General features: G+C 40.9%; 1 protein-coding gene across 3 annotated transcripts in view; it reads left to right on the top strand.

The window, feature by feature from the left end:
* Positions 1–26,649, top strand: part of ZNF280D (zinc finger protein 280D) — a 138,462-nt gene that overhangs the window by 110,300 nt on the left and 1,513 nt on the right. For all 3 annotated transcript variants that reach the window (XR_014225140.1, XM_082253418.1, XM_082253417.1), the window contains 2 exons: positions 12,405–12,450; positions 16,792–16,835. Coding sequence is in view for 2 of the 3 variants with exons in the window: in XM_082253418.1 (XP_082109544.1) it covers positions 12,405–12,450; positions 16,792–16,835 (90 nt within the window). In the remaining variant the exon portion in view is untranslated. The remainder of the gene's footprint in view (positions 1–12,404; positions 12,451–16,791; positions 16,836–26,649) is intronic.

Below are 26,649 nucleotides of genomic sequence, written 5' to 3'. Positions count from 1 at the left end.
CGGCTCACACTCTACTAACAACTCTGGTGCTGATTGCAGCATGCCTACTGATGCGTTTGTAGCCTGCAGCCTGGACTCTTCAGCCATCTGCTTCTTAAGTCTTTACCATCTTTGTAGTCTTCTGTAGCTCCATCAGCAATGGCAGCCTCTTCTACTCTGTTTAAGAAGAATTTTTATTTCAGTTATGCATGGCTTTATAGGCCTAATCACAAGTGTTGGCTGACTAAACACAGAAGCCTCCCACGCCTTCCAAAACATAGTCTGCACCAGATCTGCCTGCTGCTTCTCAGCCTTCAGCTGCTGAAGTTTTGAGGAGTCGCAGTTTTCTGCCATCACTCCAAAAGTTAAAGAGACCGCTTCTGCTCTTATTTCCATACCATAGACCACATTGAAACTAAAGCATGAGTCTGTTGCTTCTGCCAGTGCTCTCCTTACTCTGGGATCTTTTAGAGCTCCTAATGCTTCCAAGACCCTATTGGTAAATCCACTGTTGCAGGTCTACCTTTTATGGAGACCGGAAACACCCTGATCAGATTGTCATTGCCCCCTCCCCCAACACCTTATTAGCCTTGTACCTGTTTGATAAGGACTGTAAAAAATGGTCATTCCCAACTGTGCTTTAGTTAAAGTGTTTGACTGCGGAGGCTGAGTCAAAGAAGTGCTTATAAGTGCTTACTTTGCATGGTCTTCAAGGGTCTATTCTAGCTGCCATCATCAATTACGCCAAAGGCAGAAATACCACCCATCTTCCTCAGCCAGGGAAGCCTAAAGCTCAGTCTGGGAAGGCTCACCCCTTGCTGGAGATTAAGAAAAGTCCCTTTCACCACTCCTCATCCATAAAGTCCAAGCCAAGAGTTCTCTAAAATAGGGAGATGTTTGTCAACCTTTGCGGACAAGCTAGAATTTTGTTCCCAAACCCCCCACCCCTTCCTTCGGTTCATAATTTTCAACCTTCCTGTGTCCCTGCACAAGTTAACAGTACTCCAGGCAGTCCTATCAGGTCTTCTGTATTTGTGATAGAGCGGTTTTAAGGGTTTTATACCAAACTGTTAACAGCCCCCAAACCCAAAAGGGATATCTATTCCATCTTCATGCTCTGAAGTTCCGTATGGAATCCACCAGGTTTTTATTGCCTCTTTCCACCAGGGAGACTTCCTCATATCTGTGGACATCGAAATCTGACATTTGAACTCTCATCTACACTTACATCCTAGGGTGTGGTGAGGCAGTTTTCTTTAGTCGGCATTGTCTGGACCCAAGGGAGTAGTCGCCACACCCCAAGGTGTTCAGGAACCATGTCACAAATAATGGACTCCAGTTTTGAATCTTCTGACTACCAGACTTAACCAGAAACTAGACCGTTTTGTCTCTGGGGTCCTGTCTGAATTGTCCTTAGTATTTATGTATGTGAGATAGGGACCATAGACTGTAAGCTAAGGGATGGGACTGATGTGAATATACAGTATTTGTAAAGCACTGCATACATTTCAGATGCTATATAAATACTTGTAATAAATAATAAATAATAAAAACAGAGATTGAAATTTTTACTTGGGACATGTGAACTCTTTGTAAAAATTGTCAACTTTATTAAGATCAAAGATGTTAAAGTAATTGGTCAAACAAATTTTAAAAGGTTTGTAGATGGTACAGTTTCTACTTCTCTAAGAGCACGTGGTTATACTATAGCTGTTGTTTCACTTAAGGGCATGGCTCTCTTTAATTGGTTTATTTTAAATATTATAACTGTGAGATATAACATTTTTACACTGCATATCTTTAGCAACCTTCTTTGCATGATACATAGCATGGCAGTATTTACCAGCTTTAGCTTTTTAAGCGATAGGTGCTCTACATCAGCTGTAAAATACTGTTTATCTGTACATCAGAACTGCTGCATTAGACCTGCTCTCCACTGCAGAGGTCAATCACCATGGGCATTATTCAATAAAATGATGCTGTGCATTTTAAATCCTATAATTCTTATTGTTATCTTTTTAAAACAACCATTTGGCTATTTTACAGAACATTTGTGTTACTTTTAAACTATTAAACAAAGCCCATTCACTCACATTCACCAAGTCGCCTGACAAGTCGTGGCAGTGTGAACCGGCTCTTATGGAGAAAACAGTGGGGCTATTTGCAAATAAACGCAATGCATGTGAAATAACTTTCCTCAACAAATCAGAAGGCAGTCTTCTAACATAATAAACACAAGGTGCCCTGTATTTTCCAGCTCACATGTTCATTGCGAGCACTTATTTACTGATAAAAAGAAACAACAGATTACTTTTGTTTTTGTATTGTACATTATACAAATCCTCCTTAGGCCTCATGCACATGGGCAGAAAAAAACTGCTTATAAAAGCATGTTTTTTTATTTTTTTATGCCTCTGAATGCAGCTCTTTTTCAGGCAATGTGACTATGCACATAGCCTATAAGCACTAGTAATTACACACCGAAAGAAGCATTTATTACACCTCCTGGCAGAAAGATCCAGCGTAGATACAAGTATTTTAAGATGCCTGCTTGCATAAAGCCCTGAAGTAGCCACTGGATTTTTTTGTTTTCAGGAGAGTTTTTTGTTCTTTTTGTTTTTGCTAATACAATCTGTCTTTTACTAACAACTTTTACTGCATTGATTGCCAGAGCACTATGGTCTGTCTGAAAAGACCATGGCAGTAAAACAGGCTTTTTACAACAAAAGTGGCAAGAAGCTACAGGAAGAATGTAAAAAGCAGGTTAACCACTTCCGGACCGGCCACCGCGTGTATACTGCGGCAGGGCAGCCCGGCTGCGCAAAATCATGTATAAGTATGTGATTTTGTGCACAGGGTTTTTGGGGGCGCGTCCCGCTAGGAGGGCCACTTCCACTGTGATTAGACACAGCGGGAGCCAATCAGCGGGTCCTTCAGCCACCCACAATCGTGCAGGAGAATGACAGAACGGCCGCCTGCCTATGTAAAGCCACAGAGGAAGAGTGAGATCTTGTGTTTCAGCTAAGCTGAAACGCAGATCTCCCTTTTCCTCTAGCAGATCAATCCCCCACACAGTTAGAAAGCATTCCCTAGGAGCACACTTAACCCCTTGATCACCCCTAGTGTTAACCCCTTCCCTGTCAGTGTCATTTATACAGTAACAGTGCATTTTGTTTTAGCACTGATCATTGTATTGGTGTCACTGGTCCCTAAAAAGTGTTACAGAGTGTCATATTTGTCCGCCGCAATGTCACAGTCCCGCTAAAAATCACCACCATTGCTAGTAAAAACAAGAAGGAAAAAAAATGCCACAAATCTATCCCATAGTTTGTAGACAATATAACTTTTGCGCAAACCAATCAAAATACTTATTAGAATTTTTTTACCAAAAATATGTAGCAGAATACATATTGGCCTAAATTGATGGAAACATTTGATTGTTTTGTATACTTTTTAGTGGGAATGTTTTTTAGCAGAAAGTAAAACATTTTTTTATTTTTTTTTATTTCAAAATTGTCAGTCTTTTTTGTTTATAGCGCAATAAATAAAAACCGCAGAGGTAATTGAATACCACCAAAAGAAAGTGCTATTTGTGGGAAATAAAAGACAATTTATTTGGATAGAGCATCGTACGACCACTCAATTGTCAGCTAATGCAACACAGTGCCGTATCGCAAAAAATGGCCTGGTCATTGAGGGGGTAAAATCTTCCAGAACTGAAGTGGTTAAAGCTGCATCTGCTGGTAGAAACCATGCAATATTTTACATTTACCTGACTATTAAAAAAACAAACAACTTTGCACAAAATCAGAAATGCATCAAAGTAATCCCCCTTTAGCCAGAAAGGAATCACTTTGATGCAGTTGGCTAGCTTTAAACATGTATTGCAATTTATGAAAATCAAGAATCCCTGTTTAAGTAAATGTTTGTTAGAAATATGTAAGGGTGTATAGCATTGTTAACTAAGAATTTAAAGTTGGAAGATCACTTATTACTGCACGTTTTTCTGACAGTGCTTGTTATTCTAAGATACCCTAGTCCAGTCAACCATTTCTGTTTTGGGGGTCTCGCATGCATTTTCTCTCATCTATTAATGACCAGCAGTATTATTTATCGATAAAGGCATACAAATATTACAAGAGTGTCTTCACCTCTATGCCACTATACACAAAAGGAATGTCAGACGTTAACAGCTGAGGTTCCTGCACACCTTCTAAGCACAAATTTAAAGAGAGAACAGGAGTCTGACAACAGTCCTTTACAACGTTTTTTTTTTTTTTTTTTTTGGTAAAAATGAGCTATCTGGGGCAGCCCAAAAAAAAAAAAAAAAAAACAGCAGAACGCTAAGGCATTTTAGCCAGAGCCTTAGTCAACTAGGTTTTCACTGAAATGCTTTAAAACTCTGCTGTGTTTGTTTGGATAACCCAGATCACTTTTCTTTTACCAAATATAGTATTGTGAAGGACTGTCATTGGACTACAGCTCTCTCGCTTCCTATTTTTGAAGGATTAGCACTGTGGGTTTTTAAAAAAAAAAAAAGTGGTTATAAAGGCAGGTTTTTTATCTTAATGCATTCTATGCATTAAGATTAAAAAAAACAGCAGTGTGCAGCAACCCCCTAACACTTACCTGAGCCCCCTCTCGATCCAGCAATGTGCCTCGGCTGTCCTGGACTCTCCCTCCTGATTGGCTGAGACACAGCAGCCGCGCCATTGGCTCTTGCTGCTGTCAATCAAAATCAGTTAGCCAATGAGGAGAGAGAGGGGGCCAAACTGCAGTTCCGTGTCTGAATTGACTTGCTAGCTGATGACTTTTAATAATAAGAAACTTACCTGTCTAGGGATCCAGTTCTGTACTCATATAGGCCAGTTCTATACCAGTCTTGGGGTCCCAAGCGCCACCATGCTGTGTGTGGAAAGCCGGCTGTGAAGCAACCACTGCACTTGCGTGAGTCATGCTACACTGTGTGAAGAGTCCTGCAGTGTCCTAGAAGGTTGCGGGCAGAAAGGGAGGGGACCAAGCATCTTGGGATTCCAGAGGAAGTAGAGAGGGGGTTACCTATCAAACTGGGTGCCCCCCCCCCCCCCCAGAAAGACAATGTTCTGTTTTTCAATAAAGTTCTGCTTAAAATCATGTACAGTATCTCACAAAAGTAAGTCCACCCCTTGCATTTTTGTAAATATTTTTTACCTTTCCATGTGACAACAGTGAAGAAATCCAACTTTGCTACAATGTAGAGTAGTGAGTGTACAGCTTGTACAACAGTGTACATTTGCTGTCCCCTCAAAATTACTCAACACACAGCCATTAATGTCTAAACTGCTGGCAATAAAAGTGAGTACACCCCTAAGTAAAAATGTCTACATTTTCCCTCCCCGGTGTCATGTGACTCGTTAGTGTTACAAGGTCTCAGGTGTGAATGAGAAGCAGGTGTGTTAAATTTGGTGTTATCGCTCTCACTGTGTCACACTGGTCACTGGAAGTTCAACATTGCACCTCATGGCAAAGAACTCTCTGAGGATCTGAAAAAAAGAATTATTGCTCTACATAAAGATGGTCTAGGCTGTGAGAAGATTGCCAAGGCCCTGAAACTGAGCTGCAGCACAGTGGTCAAGACCATACAGCGGTTTAACAGGACAGGTTCCACTCAGAACAGGTCTCCCCATGTGTCGTGGAAAATAAATAGGCTTGTACTGAAAAGTACAAATGGCCCGCTCTTTTGCATAACGATTTACCAAGCACTCGGCGATAAAGAAAGGAACAAACGCGCTGGGTCATTTCGATGCCATCTGCCAGGTCTCTCTCCATTGGATATGTATGTGTGTGCATGTGTATGTGTATAAGAGCTAGTGTTTGTGTGTGAGAGTTTATGTGTCTCTTCATGCATGAATGATGTGTTAGCTGCTGTTATGTGAGCTGTTATGTGAGCTTGTGTGTGTGTGTGTGTGAGAGTGTCAGTGTGTGTGTGTGTCAGTGTGTGTGTGTGCCTCCTTCTGTGTTCTGATCTGTTCTGTGTGAGGGCAGGGCAGAGCAGGTTTATTTACATCAAGTGAAACAAAAGGAAGTTACAGGGAGTGGCTTCACAACCACCAATCACAGAAAGTACAATGGGCAGGGCTTATGTACAAACACAGCCATGTGCAGAGATGAGCAGAAATGGCTGCCATCTTATTACTAACAAGTCTTTCAATGACTGTTAAAGCAATAATCACTGTAAATATCGATTATCAGTAAAACTTGACACTGGGAGACATTATGACTATTTAAACTAAAGAATATGTCTATCAAAATTTCCACAACACCATGGTCGACCAAAGAAGTAGAGTGCACGTGCTCAGCGTCATATCCAGAGGTTGTCTTTGGGAAATAGACATATGAGTGCTGCCAGCATTGCTGCAGAGGTGGAAGGGGGTGGGGGGGTCAGCCTGTCAATGCTCAGACCATACGCCGCACACTGCACCAAATTGGTCTCTATGGCTGTCATCCCAGAAGAAAGCCTCTTCTAAAGATTATACACAAGAAAGCCAACAAACCGTTTTCTGAAGACAAGCAGACTAAGGACTTGAATGACTGAAACCATGTCCTGTGGTCTGATGAGACCAGGATAAACTTATTTGTTTCAGATGGTGTCAAGCATGTGTGGTGGCAATCAGGTGTGGAGTACAAAGACAAGTGTGTTTTGCCTACAGTCAAGCATGGTGGTGGGAGTGTCATGGTCTAGGGTTGCATGAGTGTTGCCAGCACTGGGGAGCTACAGTTCATTGAGGGAACCATGAATGCCAACATGTACTGTGACATACTGAAGCAGAGCATGATCCCCTCCCTTGGGAGACTGGGCCGCAGGGCAGTATTCCAACATAACGACCTTAAACACACCTCCAAGACGACCACTGCCTTCCTAAAGAAGCTGAGGGTAAAGGTGATGGACTGGCCAAGCATGTCTCCAGACCTAAACCCTATTAAATATCTGTGGGGCATCCTCAAACAGAAGGCAGGGGAGCGCAAGGTCTCTAACATCCACCAGCTCTGTGATGTCGTCATGGAGGTGTGGAAGAGGACTCCAGGGGCAACCTATGAAGCTCTGGTGAATTCCATGCCCAAGAAGGTTAAGGCAGTGCTGGAAAAAAAATGTTGGCTGTGACTGTACTCACTGTCACTGGGAATGAAAGACATACACTATATGTGGGGCCCTTGGAGTAATGTTACTTTGGATTCAAATCCATGTCTCCCCAAGACAGTAAGACTTAAAGCAGATGCTAATATCAGCTCAACCACCTGTCTTCCACACATTGTTGATTCCTCGTACTCCACCTAGGCTTGTTTAAGTGCTAAGTTGATTAGCATGTTAACGATATCCTTGTCAGCTAAAGTAGTTGCTAGAGGGGGATTAGCCATGAGTCAGCCCTACCTCGTTATCTAAACCATTGTGTGAGGTTTTGCGTAAATATTTGGGTTATTGTTCATGTAGTGACTGACATACTTCTCAAGTGTATAAAAAGTTTGTATTTTGTTCAATAAACGAGTTTCCAGATTTTGCAGCTGAAACGAGTGCTGTCTCGTTCTTGGTTGCAATAGGCGGCTACAACATCTGATATCTATGTTCAAACTGGAGAAAGCGGAATTCTGACAGAAGCCCACAAATACAGTGTGGGTCATGGTTCCGTTACATTGGTGGCAAGCTGTGGGATGCTTCCTGCAGGCTGGGACATCCAAACCTCCACCTGGATCCAAGGTCCGGATAGCAGAAGGGGAGAGGTACAGATACCAGTCGCCATGGAAGAGGAATTCGGAAGGAGGTTGTGATAGATGCAGATACAGCAGAGGGGACAAGTGTCAGAGCAGGACCTGCTAGGATGGTATGATTCTGTGTGCTTGGATCTCTAGGGAAAAATCCTCCCCTCTATCCAGAAAAGGTACTGGTCACAGTATGGATTGCAGGAGGTGTTTTTAGGAGATACAGCGTACAAGGAGCAGACAGCTGAGTTAAGCAGAGATGGGGTTGGAAGAGCACTATAGAGCCCTCCAGTGGCATGTATCCCATAGCAGATGACAGTCCAATGGTAGGCTTTGCCTACGGCAGCCTGGGATTGTTGTACAGGAAGCTGTCAAGGGACCCTAACTTTGGGAGCGATTTGGATTGGCGGTTAGAGGAAAGTGCTCTGGGCACTGGAAGATATGGAGTTTATGGCCATTCAGGAATGGGAGCTGGAGATCATCTACAGACGGCTGCTAGACTCTGCTCAGCGCCGGGGCTGGGCTCCCCTTGCCTGGGAATTTTCAGAAGTACCAGCTGATAGTCTGGAAATCCTGGCTGAAGAGTCAGCAATGTGGCACAGTAATAGTGTGCTTTGCCCACAATTTTGGATGCAGAGGTCTTATGGCGGATGCAGCAACTGCTGACTCATCTTTACGAACCTGTTTCTGCACAGGACGAACTTGAATAGAGGAATGCCTCTGTCCAGAAGCTAGATAATGGTATGGGAGAAGAGGAAGCCATCTTCATTCCCCAACCATGGATCACAAATTTAATTGACTTTCCGTCGGATGATATGGATGATAAATCATCTGCCAAAGTGTTGGCACTGGGCCCAAGTGCTACCAGCTCGTGCCTTGGATTTTCAGCAATTCCAGAGACTGGGGATTTAATAGACTTTTCTGCTCAGGAAAAACAACCCAGTGAGCCTACAGCAGAAGAGCGGGCATCCAGGCATAGTGCTGCTGATCTCTGCCTGCAACAATTGGTAACCCAGGAAGATGTGTGCAAGGCTACTGACTTTTCAGTTTACTTCCCTGTGGAACAGCTGGCATCAGGGCCTAACATGACTGAGCTCTGCCCAACACCAACAGCAGCTTCAGCCTCCCTGAGAGAAGCGGCAGCTGGCCTTTCTGCTACACCACTGACAGGGATATGGAATTTCCTGCCAGCAGCATCTGTGGAGTTACAAGAAACTTCTACAACAGAAGCGCTGACAACTGGAAAGAGGGTCCAAAACCTCTGCCCCACTCCTGTGGCAGTTCCGGAGCCCCAGGGTGAGAAGGTGGCAGTCAAGCCACAACAGCAGGATGAAGTGAGCCCAGCCACCCTGTCCTCTCTTCAGCGGCTAAAAGGACTCCCGGGAGAAGGGCCTGTCCACGCTTTTCCTCTGCGGCGGGTGTGTTCTACAAAAGAGGCAGAGGTTGGCTGGGTGAGCAATGCTCTGTTCAGGACAATTTGTTTGGGGTACCGTGTGGGTACGGGCATTGTGTGACTGGAACTACAGACTAACTTCGAAGTCAACCCGTCTGGGGACTCCTCCTGTGCTAGTCTCCTTCTGAAGGGGGAGAAATGTGACAAACTCACTCAGGACAGGGGCTTTTGGAGGGGACTGCAGGCTAGCCCCTTGCCTACTAACTATGGGCCCTGGCTTGTGAGGGAACACTGCTCTTTGTGTGGTGTATGCTGGGGGTGTGACAGGAGTTACTTTGGTTGGGGGGCTGTAGAACACAGCTTACCTTAGAGAGGTTGGGAAATCCCTCTTTCGGCTCCCTAGGCCCCTCCTATATCTAAGTAACCCTGTGCTTAATAGGGGCGCAGGGTGACCGAAAAGCCCAGTCTGGCCTGCCTAAACCAGACTTCCACAAACTGATCAGCTATGAGAGCTCCATGTGCCCTGCCGGGACAAACTTACAAATTATGTGGAACTTTGTCGAGGAGGCTGCCAGAATGGATTGACTCTTTGGGACTTGTTACTCGACTAACTCCGGCACAGACTAATTGGAGGTCTGGTACCTAGTTAGTCTACCTTTTGGGGGGGAAGATATGTGACGGTACTCACCATCACTGGGAATGAAAGACAGACACTAAATGTGGGGCCCTTTGAGTAATGTTACTTTGGATTCGAGTCCATGTCTCCCCAAGACAGTAAGACTCATAGCAGATGCTAATATCATCAGCTCTACCACCTGTCTTCCACACATTGTTGCTTATGTTGATTTCATGTACTCCACCTAGGCTGGTTTACGTGCAAAGGTAATTAGCATGTTAATGATATCTTTGTCAACTAAAGTAGTTGCTAGAGGGGTATTAGCCATGAGTCAGCCCTACCTCTTTATCTAAACCATTGTGTAATGTTTTGGGTAAATAATCGGGTCATTGTTCATGTAGTGACTGACATACTTCTCAAGTGTATAAAAATTTTGTATTCTTGTTCAATAAAGGAGTTTCCATATTTTGCAGCTGAAACGAGTGCTGTCTTGTTCTTAGGCAGCTATAATATTTGATATCTATGTTCAGACTGGAGGAAGCGGTATTCTGACGGAAGCCCACAAACACAGTGCGGATCGTGGTTCCGTTACAGTGGGCACCCAAAATATTGACACTTTGGGCCCAATTTGGACATATTTTTCTGAGGGCTGTACTCACTTTTGTTGCCAGCAGTTTAGACATGAATGGCTGTGCGTTGAGTTATTTTGAAGGGACAGCAAATTTACACTGTTATTCAAGCTGTACACTCACTATTTTACATTGTAGCAAAGTGTAATTTCTTCAGTGTTTTCACATGAAAAGATATAAAATATTTACAAAAATGTGAGGGGTGTACTCACTTTTGTGAGATACTGTATATGTTTTCTATGTCTTTAATGATCTTATCGAAGTGGGCCGTATTTTAAAAAATACCCTAGAACAGGGGTCTCCAAACTGCAGCCCAGGGACCGGATGTGGCCCTTTAGCTTGCCTTTATCCAGCCCTTGGGGCACTATTCCTTCCACTGATACGAGGCAGTATTCATCCCACTGACAACAAAGATGGGGCAATATTCCTTCCACTGGCAGCAATGATGGGGCACGATTCCTCCCACTGACACCAATGATGGGCCACTATTCTTCCTCCTGACACCAACGATGGTGCGCTCTTCTTCCCTCTGACACCAAGAATGGGGTGCTATTCCTCTCACTGACACCAATGATGGAGCACTAATATTCCCCCTGACACCAGAGACGGGAAACTCATTCTCCCACTAACATCAATTATGGGGTACTGTTCCTCTAACTGGCCCCCGATGATGGGGCACTATTCCTCTTACTGACATCAATTATTTGACCGCCAAGCCTATGGCGTTATCTACTCCCACTGGCCACAGTCCGACCCCCCTGTTATTTGAATGACAATAAACTGGCCCTTTTTGTTAAGTTTGGGGGCTCCTGCCCTAGGACATCTACTCCTTTCCAGTTTGATAGCAAGGACTATATAGTATATACACCAGGGGTCTTCAAACTATGGCCCTCCAGTTGTTCAGGAACTACAGTTCCCATCATGCCTAGTTATGTCTGTGAATGTCAGAGCTTTACAATGCCACATGGGATGTGTAGTTCTTTAACAGCTGGAGGGCCGTAGTTTAAGGATCCCTGATATACACAGATCCCTGTAATGGACAAAGGTTTCCAATATGCCCGCTTGTGTTTTGTTGTGAATTTATGTGCATTTACCCTGCAAGGACTGTAGTCAGTCAGCAAGAGGGATAAGAAAACACGTACCTTAAGTACCCCATTTTGGTATTAGACAGGACTTATTGCTTTAAACATAAAGAAATAATCATTTGAGATTATTTGATGGTTTGACTAATAAACCAGCTGCCTAGATGTACTGTAAACTGAAGAGACCCGCACAGCCGTTTCTGTATCAATGCTACATAGGAGACATTTCTGTTAGCTCCACCGAGCCATCTATAAATCAGCATTACATTGGAGACATGTTTATTATGGGTCAGCTTAACCACCGGAAGATGTGTTTTCCATACAAGATGCTTATGAACCTGCAAGCCCATTTATCACAGGCAGAGAAAGAAATTGTGTACAGCATTTTCTGCAGTATAAGTTATGAACAAAAGGCTCCTGACCAATACTTGGCCACTTGGTCATTTGATTTGGTTGTAGTACCTTCAGGTTATTTGCTGCAGTCACGTATGTCCCCTAGATCAATGAGATTTCTCTGGACCAGTTACATTCTGTAAATTCTAATATGGTTATTAACAAAGCTGTTAAATTCTGCCTTCCGCTTGTTTTTATACATAATGCTTGACTTGCTTTTTTTTTCAGTTTATGTTTTAGAGACCAAAACATGGGAATGTTTTATGTGTTATATGTCATAATCTACCATCTTTTATTTGAAAAGGACATGCACTGTCCTATTTTACTTTCTGTATAGCAGCGTTTACTACTTATCCATTTAAAAATATTTCTTGGATTTACTTTGCATGTTTGTATTTTTTTAGTGTGAAGTTTGCAGTCATGATTTTTCTGCGGAAGTGTTTGAATGTAGATCAAAATTGTGTGGCATGTGTTTGATTTTATGACCACTAATTGGTAACAAAAAATGTTCAGCACCCGTTTTTAATGAGAAATATTACTTTTCATTAACTATCACTGACTTGGTTTTTCCTCTGTAGATCAAGACTTCATCTTCCAGTAGAGCGCGTTAAAATTGGTAATCAGGTATGATTTGTTTTCTTTCCTGATTTTTTTTTCAGTTGTTAAAGAAAAGCTATATTCATTTTTTATTGTATTACACTCTTTTCAGCATTGAAATTTCACCACTTTACCCCAGACCAATTCTGACATTTCTCCCATTCATGTAAAAATCTGCATTTTTTTTGCTAGAAAACTACTTAGCACCACCAAACTATATATATATATATATATATATATATATATATATATATATATATATATATATATATATAAGCAGAGGCCATTGAGAATAAAATGGAGGGTGTTGCAATTTTTTATGTCATAATATTTGCACAACGGTTAATTAAATGCAAATTTTCAGTAGAGAATAACCTTAATGAATTTTAGTGAACACAAACAAAATATAATACCCTTTTTTTGTAATATATAAAAGACAATGTTATAACAAGTAAATAGATACCAAATACATCCTGATTTAAAATTTTGCACAACTGTAGAATGGTAAACTAAGGTATGTTAAATTATCTTATGCAGCACTTTAAAAGCGTTTACAGGTTAACAGTTTAGAGTTACACAGGAGGCATGGTGCTTGAAGTGTTGCTCTTTCTGACGTTCACAGCAATGTGTTGTCAACCGCCAGCAGAATGTTTTACTGAAAAAACATGGAAAATTTGCTGATGGAGCACATTTATTTTTACTGACAATTTGAAAAATGACAGAACTCCTATTGAAAACGAAGAAGACTGATATTTAAACAGTAAAAACACAATATGAAAACACTGACCATACCCATAACAAGTAATTTGCCTGGTTTAAACTTAAAAAGTCAACGCAGCATGACAGATTATCAGCCCCTGATATTTACAGACAGATGTAAAAATTCACAGATTTTTACAAACTGTCCATAAATTTACTGATGGTTGGCAACCCTGGCGAAACCTCACATGTGTGATGCAATTGCATTTACATATGTATGCAGGACCAACCTAAGCATTTACATTTGTGCAGATGGGAATGCTTTAATCTTTATTATTATTATTATAGATAAATTGATTGTATTATTTATTTAATTCAATTTTCTTTTTACACTGTACCTTTTTAATTTTTTTTTTTTATCAACAATATTGCTATCTTTCGGGATGAACAGCATCCCTTGTGATCGCATGGACCGTGACAGGTCTTTTTTATGGAGAAATCAGGGGTCCTTCTGAGCAGCCTAAAAAAACTGCATTCCTGTGCAGCCACTGTGTCCCAATTGACATAATTTTTTTTTTTTTTTTTTGAGGGGGGAGTTTGGAGAAGCATTAGACCTCTAATGCTTAGTTTTTTAGAAGGGGACTGAAGAGAGTCCCTTTCTCTGCAATCTGAACTGCACTGTAGATGAATGAGATTGGAGTCTGTATAGCAACTCCTATTTATTCATAAAATGAAATATAGTAAACAGTGTTCACTATATTTCATTCACAAAAACTGACAAGTAGTAAACACCATTTACTATGTGTCAGTGATTATTGAATACTGTTCAGAGGCAATCAGTACTGATCTGCTCCAAAAAACCTGTAACCATTGTGCAAAATGCAAATATACATATAAATAAAATAATTTAAACTGTATTAAAGTGCAATAAAGCGACAGTGAGGTGCAAAAGTTCTTAAGTCACTTCATGAACAGTTCATGAATCACTCCACGAAGTAAACAAATTGCTTTCATAAAGTGCAGATGTGGATACCAGTGATACATCCAATACTGTGCAGAAGGTGCCAAAAACGTGCTCCCCTATGTGCCCGCACTCACCGCGGCAATATGGGATTATGCAGATATAGATGTGGGATCCCCCACACTGGTAACCAGATCGTCCACTCTTGTATGCTGATTAGGAATCCATTTCTTAAGGGCTCTCCTCCATGCATGAAACAAAAGGACTCTCCATAGTGTAGTACATCAAATATTTATTAAGAAAAGACAGACAATATCCACTTACATTAAAAACAGTTCCTCTGTGTATTGCGAATCGTGCGGTGGTTCTGTCTAAACGGCGTGCGTTTCACCGAGCAGGTATGATGTTGACGCTTAGTGTCTAGCTTGACATGTTTCGTCCCTCCCACTGGGCATCATCGGAAGCTTCCTTCCACTGGGCGAAGCTTCCGACTTGAACTTTTGCACCTTACTGTCACTTTATTGCACTTTAACACAGTTTAAATTAATTTATTTATATGTATATTTGCATTTTGCACAATGGTTACAGGTTTTTTGGAGCAGCGCTGACATTCATATTTTCTCATAATTTAAAGGCACATACCTTTATGCCAGCAGCAGCCCATATAGAGTGATTTATATTTTCTATTATAAGGCACCATGTACACGGGAAGTTGTTAAAAGTCCCTTTGAATGCTGGAATTTTTAGGACGTTTGAAACGTCCGTTCGGTTGCGTTTGTACCCGCGTTTAGGTTTAGAACCGTTCCTAGAGGTAAAAAAAATGATTCCCCTTTAAAATGGAAAAACGCGAACGCTAAACGCGGGTCATCGCGTTCGGTCGCGTTTTTGCGTTTGAAACGCCGGGAAACACACGTTCGAACGCAAATAATTGCGTTCTAAAAAACATCCCTGAACGCAACTGCCTGCAAATGACTGTAAATGACCATGTGTACATGGACAGATAAGATAACATGGAGCTGCGTTCAGGGGCTTCTGAAAAAAAACGCCCAACTGCTCCTAAACGGCCATTTCCAGCGTCTCATGTATACATCTTATCCAAAGCGCGGGTATTTTACCATTTTTTTCAATCAGTACTGATCGCCGTCTGTATTCGTTCATGAAAGAAAGGGGGCAGGTAAACATGGCACACTGTTAAACTCTAGAGCAACAAAGGAAGTGTTACAACCCCAAAATCCCATAAGGATAGACATGATGAGATCAAGAAGTCCAATAAAGGGAGTAAAAATCATGATAATGACTGAGGCCTATGTAGGAGGCTGAAAAGTGTCTGTTTTTAGGAATTGATTCCTTTTTATGGTTTGATGAGTTAAATAAAGATATCAATTTTTAATGCCAAGACATCCTGGTACTGGATTTTTACTCTATTCACCCTGTTAAACTATGTGGCCACTTGAAAGAGAATGGGGGGGTATTAGGAAGTGATAACGCAGATAACCCTCCTCAATGTTCATAGCAACTATCCCTATGTGGCTGCTAATTGTGAGAATGATTCAGTTGATTCACTGTAGGCCAAACTTTAGCTACGTTTCATTAAGAATTTATATGTATTTATATGGAATAATTACATGGAAGATTTATTTTATTTTGGTTATAGGTATACTTTAATTCTGACTCCAGTTGTAATAGTGAGTTATCCCCTTCTGAGTCCTATATGCATGGCCTGAAAAAAAGCAGACAATAACTGCAGACAATCTTCATCAGATGGCTGAACTCCCCAAATACTTAATTACAGCATACAAAAGGTTTACGCAAATAATATGATGTGGTAAATGTCCGTGTTTCAAGATGAAAATAAATATTTCTTTCCTAACCTCAATATGTTTCTTGCAGGAAGAATAGCAGGGACTTAGAATAAGAAATGGGGGAATGGCATCATAGAAAGGGGAGGATTTACAGAAAATAACTGCAAAAAAGATCGCAGGGCAGCAGCATAACAATGATAATTAAATGGAAGAGTTTAGGCAGTGTAAATGAAACAGTAACTGCTGGTAACACATTACCAATCTTTTAAACGGTAGGTAACTTTTGTAGGATCTTCTGGTCGGCAGTGGCCTAAACCAAAAGAATAAGATAAAAATTATATTATACAAAACTGTTACACATAAATAGCATGTCTGCCCAGATGTCTTTAACTTTAGACTGTCACAAGTTCACTGCCTAAATTTTAAAGCAGGGTTACCAGGTGCCAATATTAATGTTTTCTTATTTGGTTTAAAAGTTATAAATGATGATTTACTGTTCAAGTAGTTAAAAATTGGTTTGGTACTGATATTGCAAGTAGATAAATACATCAATAACTGCAGTGTTCTGCATTATTTTCTGCCTGCAATGTTGATGTTCTGTGGGTCTGACCATTTGTGCATGCTATGAATGCCAATTACATTAATTATTGGATTGTGAGAAACTTTTAAACTGGCCATATCAGTGATGAAAAGGTACGTCTTTTGAATCTTTTAACTAGAAAGTGCACCAAAATGATCAACTCTTATATTTTAAAATGCTGTGTGATTATTTCTGTATACTTTAGTCACATTTTAAAAGTCTTTGATTTTAGTGTCTGGCCTCTGCCTAAAAGTAGTTCTAATGTATGCGGGTCTACAATGAAATGATCATATTAGCATTTTTAACTAAGGTTTTCATATTTTCAGGAAGAAAACACTGACTCAGACAATTATGCAGTAACAGTTGAAAGGTAATTTGTTATGACATCTTTAAGTTCAAAATTCATGTCTGCTGAATTATTTATAGTAGATTTTAACCATAACTAGATCACATTTAATTTATTGAAGCTATTATTTGATCAGCAGGTATTATTTTAACCACTTCCATACAGGGCAGTTACACCCCCTTCCTGCCCAGACCAATTTTCAGCTTTCAGCGCTCTCACACTTTGAATCATAATTACTCAGTCATGCAACGCTGCACCCAATCAAATTTTTATAATTTTTTTTCACACAAATAGAGCCTTCTTTTGTTGGTTTTTAATCACCACTGCGTTTTTTATTTTTTGCGATATAAGTGAAAAAAGAGCAAAAATTTTGTAAAAAAAAACATTTTGTTTTAGTTTCTATTATAATATTTTGCAAATAAGTAATTTTTTTTCATAAATTCGGTCCAAAATTTATACTGCTACATATCTTTGGTAGAAATAACCCAAATTAGTGGATATTATTTAGTCTGTGTAAAAGTTACTGTGTGGGTCTACAAGCTATGGTGCCAATCATTGAAAATTGATCACACCTAATCACACCTGATGTACAGACGGCCTATATCATTTCTTGAGGCCCTGAAATGTCAGGACAGTACAAATACCCCCCCAAGTGACCCCTTTTTGCAAATTGGTATTTAGTAAGAGGCATGGTGAGTTTTTTGAAGTTGTTATTTTTTTCCCCACAATTCTTGGGAAAATGAAGAAATATATATATATATATTTTTTTACATAAAATTGTTATAATAACAGGTTATTTCTCACGCACAGTATATGCATGCTTGCAATTAAACCCAAAATACATTCTACTACTCCGACGGAGTATGGCAATACCACATGTGTGAGACTTTTACACAGTCTGGCCACATACAGAGGCCCAACATGCAAGGAGCACCGTCAGGTGTTCTAGGAGCATAAATTACACATATAATTTCCTAGCGACCTATCACACTTGTAAAGGTCCTGCAGTACCAGGACAATGGAATTACCCACAAAATGACCCCATTTTGAAAAGCAAACACCCCAACGTATATTCTATGAGGCGTAATGAGTCTTTTGAACATGTAATTTTTTCCCACAAGTTTTTGGAAAGAAATTACCAAAATTACACCCCAAAATACATCCTGCTACTCCTCCTGAGTATGGCGATACCACATATGTGGGACTTTGTCACAGCATAGCCACATACAGAGGCCCTACATGCAAGGAGCACCGTCAGGTGTTCTAGGAGCATTAATTACACATATAATTTCATTACAATCACACTTTTGAAGGCCCTGGAACATAAGGACAATGGAAACCCCCACATAATGACCCCATTTTGGAAAGCAAACACCCCAACACATAATCTTTGGAGGCATGGACTGGAGATAGGTATTCAGGTACTATGATGAGCTGCAGAAAGGTACTCAGGTACTCTGATGGGCTGCAGACAGGTACTCAGGTACTCTGATGGGCTGGAGATAGGTACTCTGAAGGGCTGGAGACAGGTACTCGGGTACTCTGGTGACAGGTACTCGAGTACTCTGATAACAGGTACTTGGGTACTCTGATGGGCTGGTGACAAGTACTTGGGAACGCTGATGACATGTTCTTGGGTACTCTGATGGACTGCAGAGAGGTACTTGGGTACTCTGATGGGCAGGAGACAGGTACTCGGGCACTCTGGGCTGGAGACAGGTACTCGGGCGCTCTGGGCTGGAGGCAGGTACTCGGGTACTCGGGGCTGGAGACAGGTACTCTGATGGGATACAGAGACGTACTCGGGTACTCTGATGGGCTGGTGACAGGTGCTCGGGTACTCAGATGATAGGTACTTGGGTACTCTGAGGACAGGTACTTAGAGTACCCGAGTACCTGTCCTCAGAGTACCCGAGTACCTGTCATCAGAATACCGAGTACCTGTCATCAGAGTACCCGAATACCTGTCACCATTCCATCAGAGTACCTGTCATCAGATACTCTGATGGGCTTGTGACAGGTACTGGGATGGGCTAGTGACAGGTACTTTGATAGGCTAGTGACAGGTCCTCTTTATTGGGGGGGGGGGGGCAATCAGTGTGTTTTATTGTAGACTGTAATCGGTAACTAGCTGTTACCGCAATCTCCTCCTCCAGCTAGTTACCGTGGTTTCTGTTGACATTCTATGACCGGCTGTGACTGGGAACAGCCGGTCACATGGTAAAGAGACAATTTCATTGGCTCTTTACCTTGATCAAGGAGGGACTGTGTCAGAGTGACACTCTCGATCGCCGCTCTGGCGCGCATGAGCAGTGATCACGAGGACAGTGCATGTGGCCGGCTGTGATTGGACACAGCCGGTCATATGGCAAAGAGCCATTTTTTTAAATGGCTCTTTACACTGATCAGGGATGGGCTGTGTCCCTACGGAAACGCTGCATCCCCTATAGCCGCGCTGCGAGCCCCAGGGGGGCGGGAGAGCAGCAGGAACGAGCGGACGTCCCGTTATGACGCCCGCCCGGAGGGGCAGTGTGTTCCTTCCGGCGGGTTCAAATAAATGGAAAACCACTTTTAAATTAAATTATGTGAAAGATTATATGACATTCTAGTGGTTGTGTTTAGATCTACTTTAATGCACTCTGTGTATTGATCTGTTTTATATATTGTTGCAGTTATGTGTTTAAAGCACGGCTTGACAAATTTTCCTGAAATCTAGGAGCCAGCTAAAAAAAGTTAGGAGCCAGTTTTTTTGTTTTTTTTTTTTTAAACAAACAACCAAGCTTTATTTCCAAAAAAATAACATACTAAATTTACACATAAATACGACTAGAACCCCACTCTCCTCTATATCGCAATTGGATGGAAACAGACTGTCTGTCTGTTTCTATCCGATGCCATCTGATCCGATCCACGGGATAGATAGAAAATAGAACCATCATCCGTCTGTTTTTGGCAGACAGGATCAGATGGCGGCAGATTACTGCTCCATAGAGGAGACTGAACGGTCCGATCAGGTCTGCCTGAAAAACTGACAGGCGGACCTGATCAGACAGCCTGTGTGAAAGGGGCCTTGGGCTGTGGCATGGCGATGAGGAAAAAAAAATAAATTATATATTATTATATAATATATCATTTGTTTTTTTTTATAATTGAAAAAAAAATAGAAAAATAAATAATTTTTTATTTTTTTTATAATTGAAAAACGAAAAATAAATTTTTTTTAATAATAATAAAAAAAAGAAAAAATATATATATTTTTTTTTTAATAATTAAAAAAAAAAATTATTAATAATAATAATAATAACCACACTCCCTGTCCACTTACCTTTTAAGCAAAGGTAAGTGGACAGGGAGATGAAGCCTGCAAAAACTTCCCTCTCATCTCCTCTTGGGAAGGAGATGGACAGGCATTGAGGACAGGCAGGGGAAACAGCCATTAGTTACTGCTTGTCAAACTCCCGGCCACCACAAGAGGGTGCCAGTTCCCCGTTCTCTCACTGAAGAAGGCCAAAAAGCCGCAGCCTCAATTTTCGGACGGCGTGGAAGTCCGTGCACTCGGTGAGTGGTTGGGGGGGGAGCAAAAGGGACAGGACACCTCTTGCAGTGCACCCCAGGCGCCAGGTCACTAATTCTAGTCGCCAATGCGACCTGGCGCCCGGGATTTGTAGGGCCCTGGTTTAAAGGATTAGTTCACCTTTACCAAAAAAAACTGTCTATGCAGGTAAAGGGGTGCTTATAAATAACAAACTGTGCTTTGGCCAAAGTTGGATGATACCATTGCTACAAGGTGTAGGCCCCTGAACCTAACCAAAAATCTCCCAGAGATGGCATCCCCCTGTACTACCTTGTTTGCTAGGACATTGCTAAGACACTCCCAGTCATATCTGCTCATCAACACAATCACAGGATCGAGCTCATTGTCCAATTCAAACCCTTTCACATGCTCTTTCTCTCCCCTGACACATTAGTGATGCTCTGCGCTCAGCATTTGAGACCTCACTCCTGTAATGGTGGGGTGAGCAGTAACAACTGGAGTGTTTTAGCAACATCTTAGCAACAAGGCAGTATGGAGGGATGCAATCCCTAGATGTTTTTCAATCTGGCTTCAGGAGGTATGTAAATAACCTACACCAGCCTTTTTCAACCTTTTCACCCCAGAAGAACCCCTACATTTTCAGGTTTCAAGGAATACTTGCTAAAACAAATTCATTGGGGTTTATGAGAAAAATGTCACTTACATTGGTAGTCAGAAGGAAGAACTCAACCCTTACAGTGGTGAGCAGAATGCCACCATTACAGACAGCCACGATAACGTGGTGTCATGCTTTTCATTTTCTCAAGTGGTATTGGCCCTGGAACTAAGCAGGCACCAGCAGATGGGAGGTCAATCAACCCTCAAGGATCAAGCCCAAGGAACCCCTAGCAACCTCTGGAGGAACTCATGGGTTCTAACTTTTGTCCAAGCTGCACAGTGTTTTGTTCTCGTTTTGCTATAGGCGCTCCTTACTTATATAGGCTTTTTTCTTTTTTTTTAACTCGTGATAGTTTTACCTATTGCTTTAATGGTGATCTTCATCTTTCTTTCACCTGTCACATAGCACTGTTGTGCTACAATGTGCATGTGATGCTTGTAAGAATTGTGATACTTTGTGATATTTATCCAGACAAAAGTTCTACCTTTTCATTACTCTATCCCAAACAAAGAGAAAAACATAGGTTTCTACGTTACATTTACATGCAAAAGTGTGCTTGTTCTAGTACACATAGGGTTGGGGATGTAACAGACAGTGCTTAAGTATCTTAGGGGGCAATATACTCTGGAGAACAATGTGAATAGAGCAGAAGCTCAAAGTATTTGAAGGAGAGGAGTGCAGAAGGTATGATAGTAGATGGTATGTTACATAGTTAGTTTGAAAAAGAAGTCCATCTAGTTCCACCATTAAAAAAAATAAATAAATCATACAATCCCATATACACAATCCTATGCCCACATTTAAACCAGAGGAAGGCGAAAACCATCAGCAAAGCATGATCCAATTTGCTACAGCAGGGGAAAAAATTCCTTCCTGATCCCCAGAAAAGGGAATCGGATTTTGCCTGGATCAACATTACCTATAAAATGTTGGTATCCAGTTATATTATGTACACCCAGGAAAGAATCCAGACCTTTTTAAAAGCAATCTACTGAGCTGGCCAGAACCACCTCTGAAGGGAGTCTATTCCACATTTTCACAGCTCTTACTGTGAAGAAACCTTTCCTTATTTGAAATCTCTTTTCCTCTAGACATTAGGACTGTCCCCTTGCCCTCTGTGATGACCTTAAAGTGAATAACTCAACACCAAGTTCACTATATGGACCCTTTATGAATTGATACATGTTGATCATACCCCCTTATTCTCCTCTTCTCAAGAGAGAATAAATTCAGTTCATCTAACCTGTCTTCATAGCTAAGCTCCTCCATGCCTCTTATCAGGTTGGTTGCCCTTCTCTGCACTTTTTCCAGTTCCGCAATATCCTTTTTGAGAACTGGTGGTATGTGGTGTAGAGAAGTTCAGAAGGTATTTCAGTAGACAAGATTTGCAGGAGAGAAATACAGAGGGTATTACTGTATCTGCAGGGGAAGTAGTATAGAGGGTATGACAGGAGAGTTATGTTGAAGGGTGAAGGGTATGGCAGGCAGCAGAACAGTTAATGTTTTGACCCACAAATGGTGAATAATGATCGTTTTCATAAAAAAGAAAAATAATTAGCAAAATCGACAGGAGCTGAGTATTAAGGGGTTACCATACATGCCTGTTGACTGAGCACAGAGGAAAAACGCACAAGGCCTGAGAAATGGGCATTGAGAGGCTATTAACCGCTTGCCGACCGCTCACATGGATACTACTGCGGGAGTGCGGCTCGCATGGGTCCAGCGTCGTAGACCTGCGTCGCTGGATTCCTCTGCGCCGCCGGAGGCTTCGCTCCCGCTGTATTCGGACACATCGGAAGTCGGGCCAGGGGAGGAGAAGCGGTGATCACCGCCGCTCTTCCCCGATCGTCGGGGACAGAGTGAGGAAATCCGCCTGCTTGTGTAAACAAAGCGGGCGGATCTCCTCTGTGACAGGCAGTGACAGATTACAGGATTCAGCATAGCTGAACCTGCGGTCTGTGTCACACAATCCCCTCCCCCCACACACGTCAGTAAGCATGAGGCATACATTTAACCCCTTGATCACCAACAGTGTTAACCCCTTCCCTGCCAGTGTCACTATTACAGTAACAGTGCATATTTATAGCACTGTTACTGGTCGTGTCAAAAATGTCAGTTAGGTGTCCAATCTGTCCGCCGCAATGTCGCAGTCCAGCAAAAAAAAAACGCAAATCACCGCCATTACTAGTAAATAAAAAAATAAACACTAAAAGTGAGAAATCTTTCCTGTAGATAGTAAACGCAATAACTTTTGCGCAAACCAATCAAAATACGCTTATTGTGATTTTTTTTTACCAAAAATATGTAGCAGAAAACAAAATGGCCTAAAATGTTAAAAAATATTGATTTGTAAATTTTTTTTTTTTGGGGGGGGGGAATGTTATATATCAGAATGTAAAAAATATTGTTTTTTTTTTTTTTTTTCAAAATTGTCGCTCTTTTTTAAAAAATTAAAAATGGCACAGGTGATCAAATACCACCAAAAGAAACCTCTATTTGTGGGGGAAAAAAGGACACAAATTTATTTTGGGTACAGCGTCGCACGACCGCACAATTGTCCGTTAAAGTAACGCAGTGCCGAATCGCAAAATATAGCCTGGTCAGGAATGGGGTAAAATCTTCAGGTCTTAAAGCAGTTAAAAATACGCTCATTGAGAACTTTTTTTGTCAGACATGTAGCTTAATACATTTTGGCCTAAATATATGACAAAAATTGAATATATTGGATATTTTTTAACTGTCAAAGTAGAAAGTTTAATTTTTTCCGCAAAATTTTCGCTATTTTTTTATTAATATCGCAAAAAATGAAAAGCGCAGGGGTGATCAAATACCACCAAAAGAAAGCTCTGTTTGTGGGAAAAAAAAGGACGTAAATTTCGTTTGGGTACAGCGTTGAATGACCGCGCAATTGTCAGTTAAATTTGGGCAGTGCCAAGTTGCAAAAAGTGGCCTGGACGTTAAGCAGGAAAATCCTCTGGTCCTAAAGTGGTTAAATACTTTGGGGACAGAACACTGAAGGATTACCACTGAAGGATTACCAGTATTGAGCTGGATACTGGGCATCAGGGTTTAAAGCAAATCTAAACTATATGAGTACCATAAACGGAAAATGCTATTTAATTCATTTTTTTTTTAATTTTATTGCATTCTGTAAAGAAACTTACAAGATACAGTAATTACATACATGAACAGCATTTCAATTTTATTATTAGATTTACATTTATATTGATTCACATTTGTAACTTCAATAATAAAGGCTTGCTTGGTTAAATTTTTTTGTACCTAGAAGCGTCACAACTAAAGTTAGACATAAACATAACATTGCCCAGATCAGAGGCAGTAACAGCCACTCAGTGTAGAGATATGATTTCAGACTGAAGACCAGGCACGCTATATATGGGCAGGACATCTAAGAAATGTGTGTAAAAAAGAGAGAGGGGAAGAAAGAACCCCCCCCCCCCCACGTTTAGTGCGCTTGCGATCTATTTGTGTGCCAAAATTAATTAGTGGTGTGATCCTTGGGAAGACAAAGATCCATCCTTTACAGGCCTGTATGATCTCCCTGCCGTAAGGTAAGAGGGGATCCAACCTTTCCAGTGAGCCTCCCTGCACACCCCCCTGAGCACTTTGGTGACCCCTGTAATATACCTCTATCACCAATATATTACTCTGGTTGGAATGTTTATTCTGGAACTTTGGACCTCTACCCATATATGGTGTAACTCCTACACCCTACAATAGACTGTTACATTGTGGACATTATTTAATTATAATTTATCTTCACTGCCTTTTATATTGATATATTTGTATGCATTATGTGTTTTAATTAATCACTGTATGTGTTAAATGTTGGTAAATTTTAGGGTGTTTATTATTTTAAACACACCACTAATTAATTTTGGCACACAAATAGATCACAAGCGCACTAAACGTGGGGGGGGGGGTTCTTTCTTCCCCTCTCTTTTTTACAGATATTTACCTACCCTTGTGGCAGGAGGAGTTTATTGCAGATGCACTTTAGAGAATATATATATATATATATATATATATATATATATATATACTAGTTTTATTTATTTATTCACTAATTTATTATATTTATGGTGCACATATTTAATATACTATTATAGAGTCCTAGGCACAGGTGCATTACCCTTTTCTAATCTAAGAAAAGTGCCCACCAACTTTGCTATATCTCTAGTAAGTGGCAACTCCTTTTTAAAATTCAGAGCAAACTCATCCATCCATCTGAGTCTGCATGTTTTATCTTGTTGAGAAATCACTTTGAAAAACACCCCCTTGAATTTTTAGCTGTGGCCATCTTAAGTAAGGGCAAATGTTTCATGTAGCAATTTCTTCTTGGAATCTGCCTGCCCTTAGCTCAGGCATGCAGGCAGGTGTGCTTATCTGAGAAAGCCTTTTTTCTCCTCTTGTAGATTCATGGGATTATGACATCATTGTGGCCTAGTCCAAAAACAAGGAAACAACTAAAGAAAAGTAAAATAAAAAAAAAAGTTTAAAACAAGTAAATATAATATATCTTTCTATAAATTACTCATGCTAGCAGCATGAAGATTGAAAATAGTTAATGTTGATTGGGAGAGTTTAGATCCGCTTTAATTCTCATTTGCGGGTGACAGAATACTGAGGGATGGATGCACACACAATGAATGTTCCGCACCAAGGTGCTAATGCAAATGCCTTGAAGCAGAGCATGCACTGCAGACAGGTCATGGGGGGGGCAAATTTTTGTAAGCCTGGGATAGAAAACTGACAAGGTAACACAGAAAAAATACCACACTTGTGTATAACAGGGAAATTATAAATATGGAAGCTGAAAGCACACCTGTGAGATATTTATCACAGTAAACATAAATTACAGAAAGTCTTCTTTAATTCAAACGAGATTGTGAAAACATAACCGAAGAACCTTTACCTCGAGAGGCAGACCACCACCAAAGGAGTCAGATGCATGCTTACTATGTAGCAAGAACCTTCTAGTTAAAGAAAGTTCTATGGCCTGCCTAAGGGAAGATCCCTCTCTGGTTGGAAAAGCAGACCCAGGGGGCTTAGAGTATTTCATTTGTTGAAAATGCTTACTGCATTATATTTTCATAGTAAAAAGGGAAAATGAATGTAAGTAGAAAGGAGTGGCTGATTTTCTTGCTATGTGCTAATTACTAAAAGTTAAAAGAATTCACCTGACTATCCTTGGGGGGGGGGGGGGGGGGGCGGGGTTAGGAATCATTACAATTTTTTTTTATCGTGTGGCAAAATTGGCTACGGTAGCACTGGAGTTTTGTTTTTCCCTTCTCTGGATCAAGAACAGCAGGCGTTAAATGAAGGCTGAACTTGGCATTAGTCTTTTTTTCAACCTGATAACTATGTAATAAGGAGCAAGTACTGTAGTATAACTTGCACTGGTAAATTGCCCATTTGTCAAATTAAAAGAGTGAGTGCAGCGTATAGTGTGGTATTTTCCAAAACAAAAATGACATACCAGCGTCGTGTTAAAGAACTGGGTTATTCTGCTTTGAATCTTAATGTATGTTCTCTGTATCATATAGATTTTATAGTGGGATTTCCACTCATTCCCTGTTGTGTCTCAAGAACAGTAATGGGACATAGCAAAAAAGAAAAAAAAC

The sequence above is a fragment of the Pelophylax lessonae genome (assembly GCF_965119305.1).
Source record: "Pelophylax lessonae genome assembly, chromosome: 4".
In the NCBI taxonomy this organism is placed as follows: Eukaryota; Metazoa; Chordata; class Amphibia; order Anura; family Ranidae; genus Pelophylax; species Pelophylax lessonae.
Note: the sequence above shows the minus strand (reverse complement) of the source record. Positions and strands in the feature narration are given on the sequence as shown.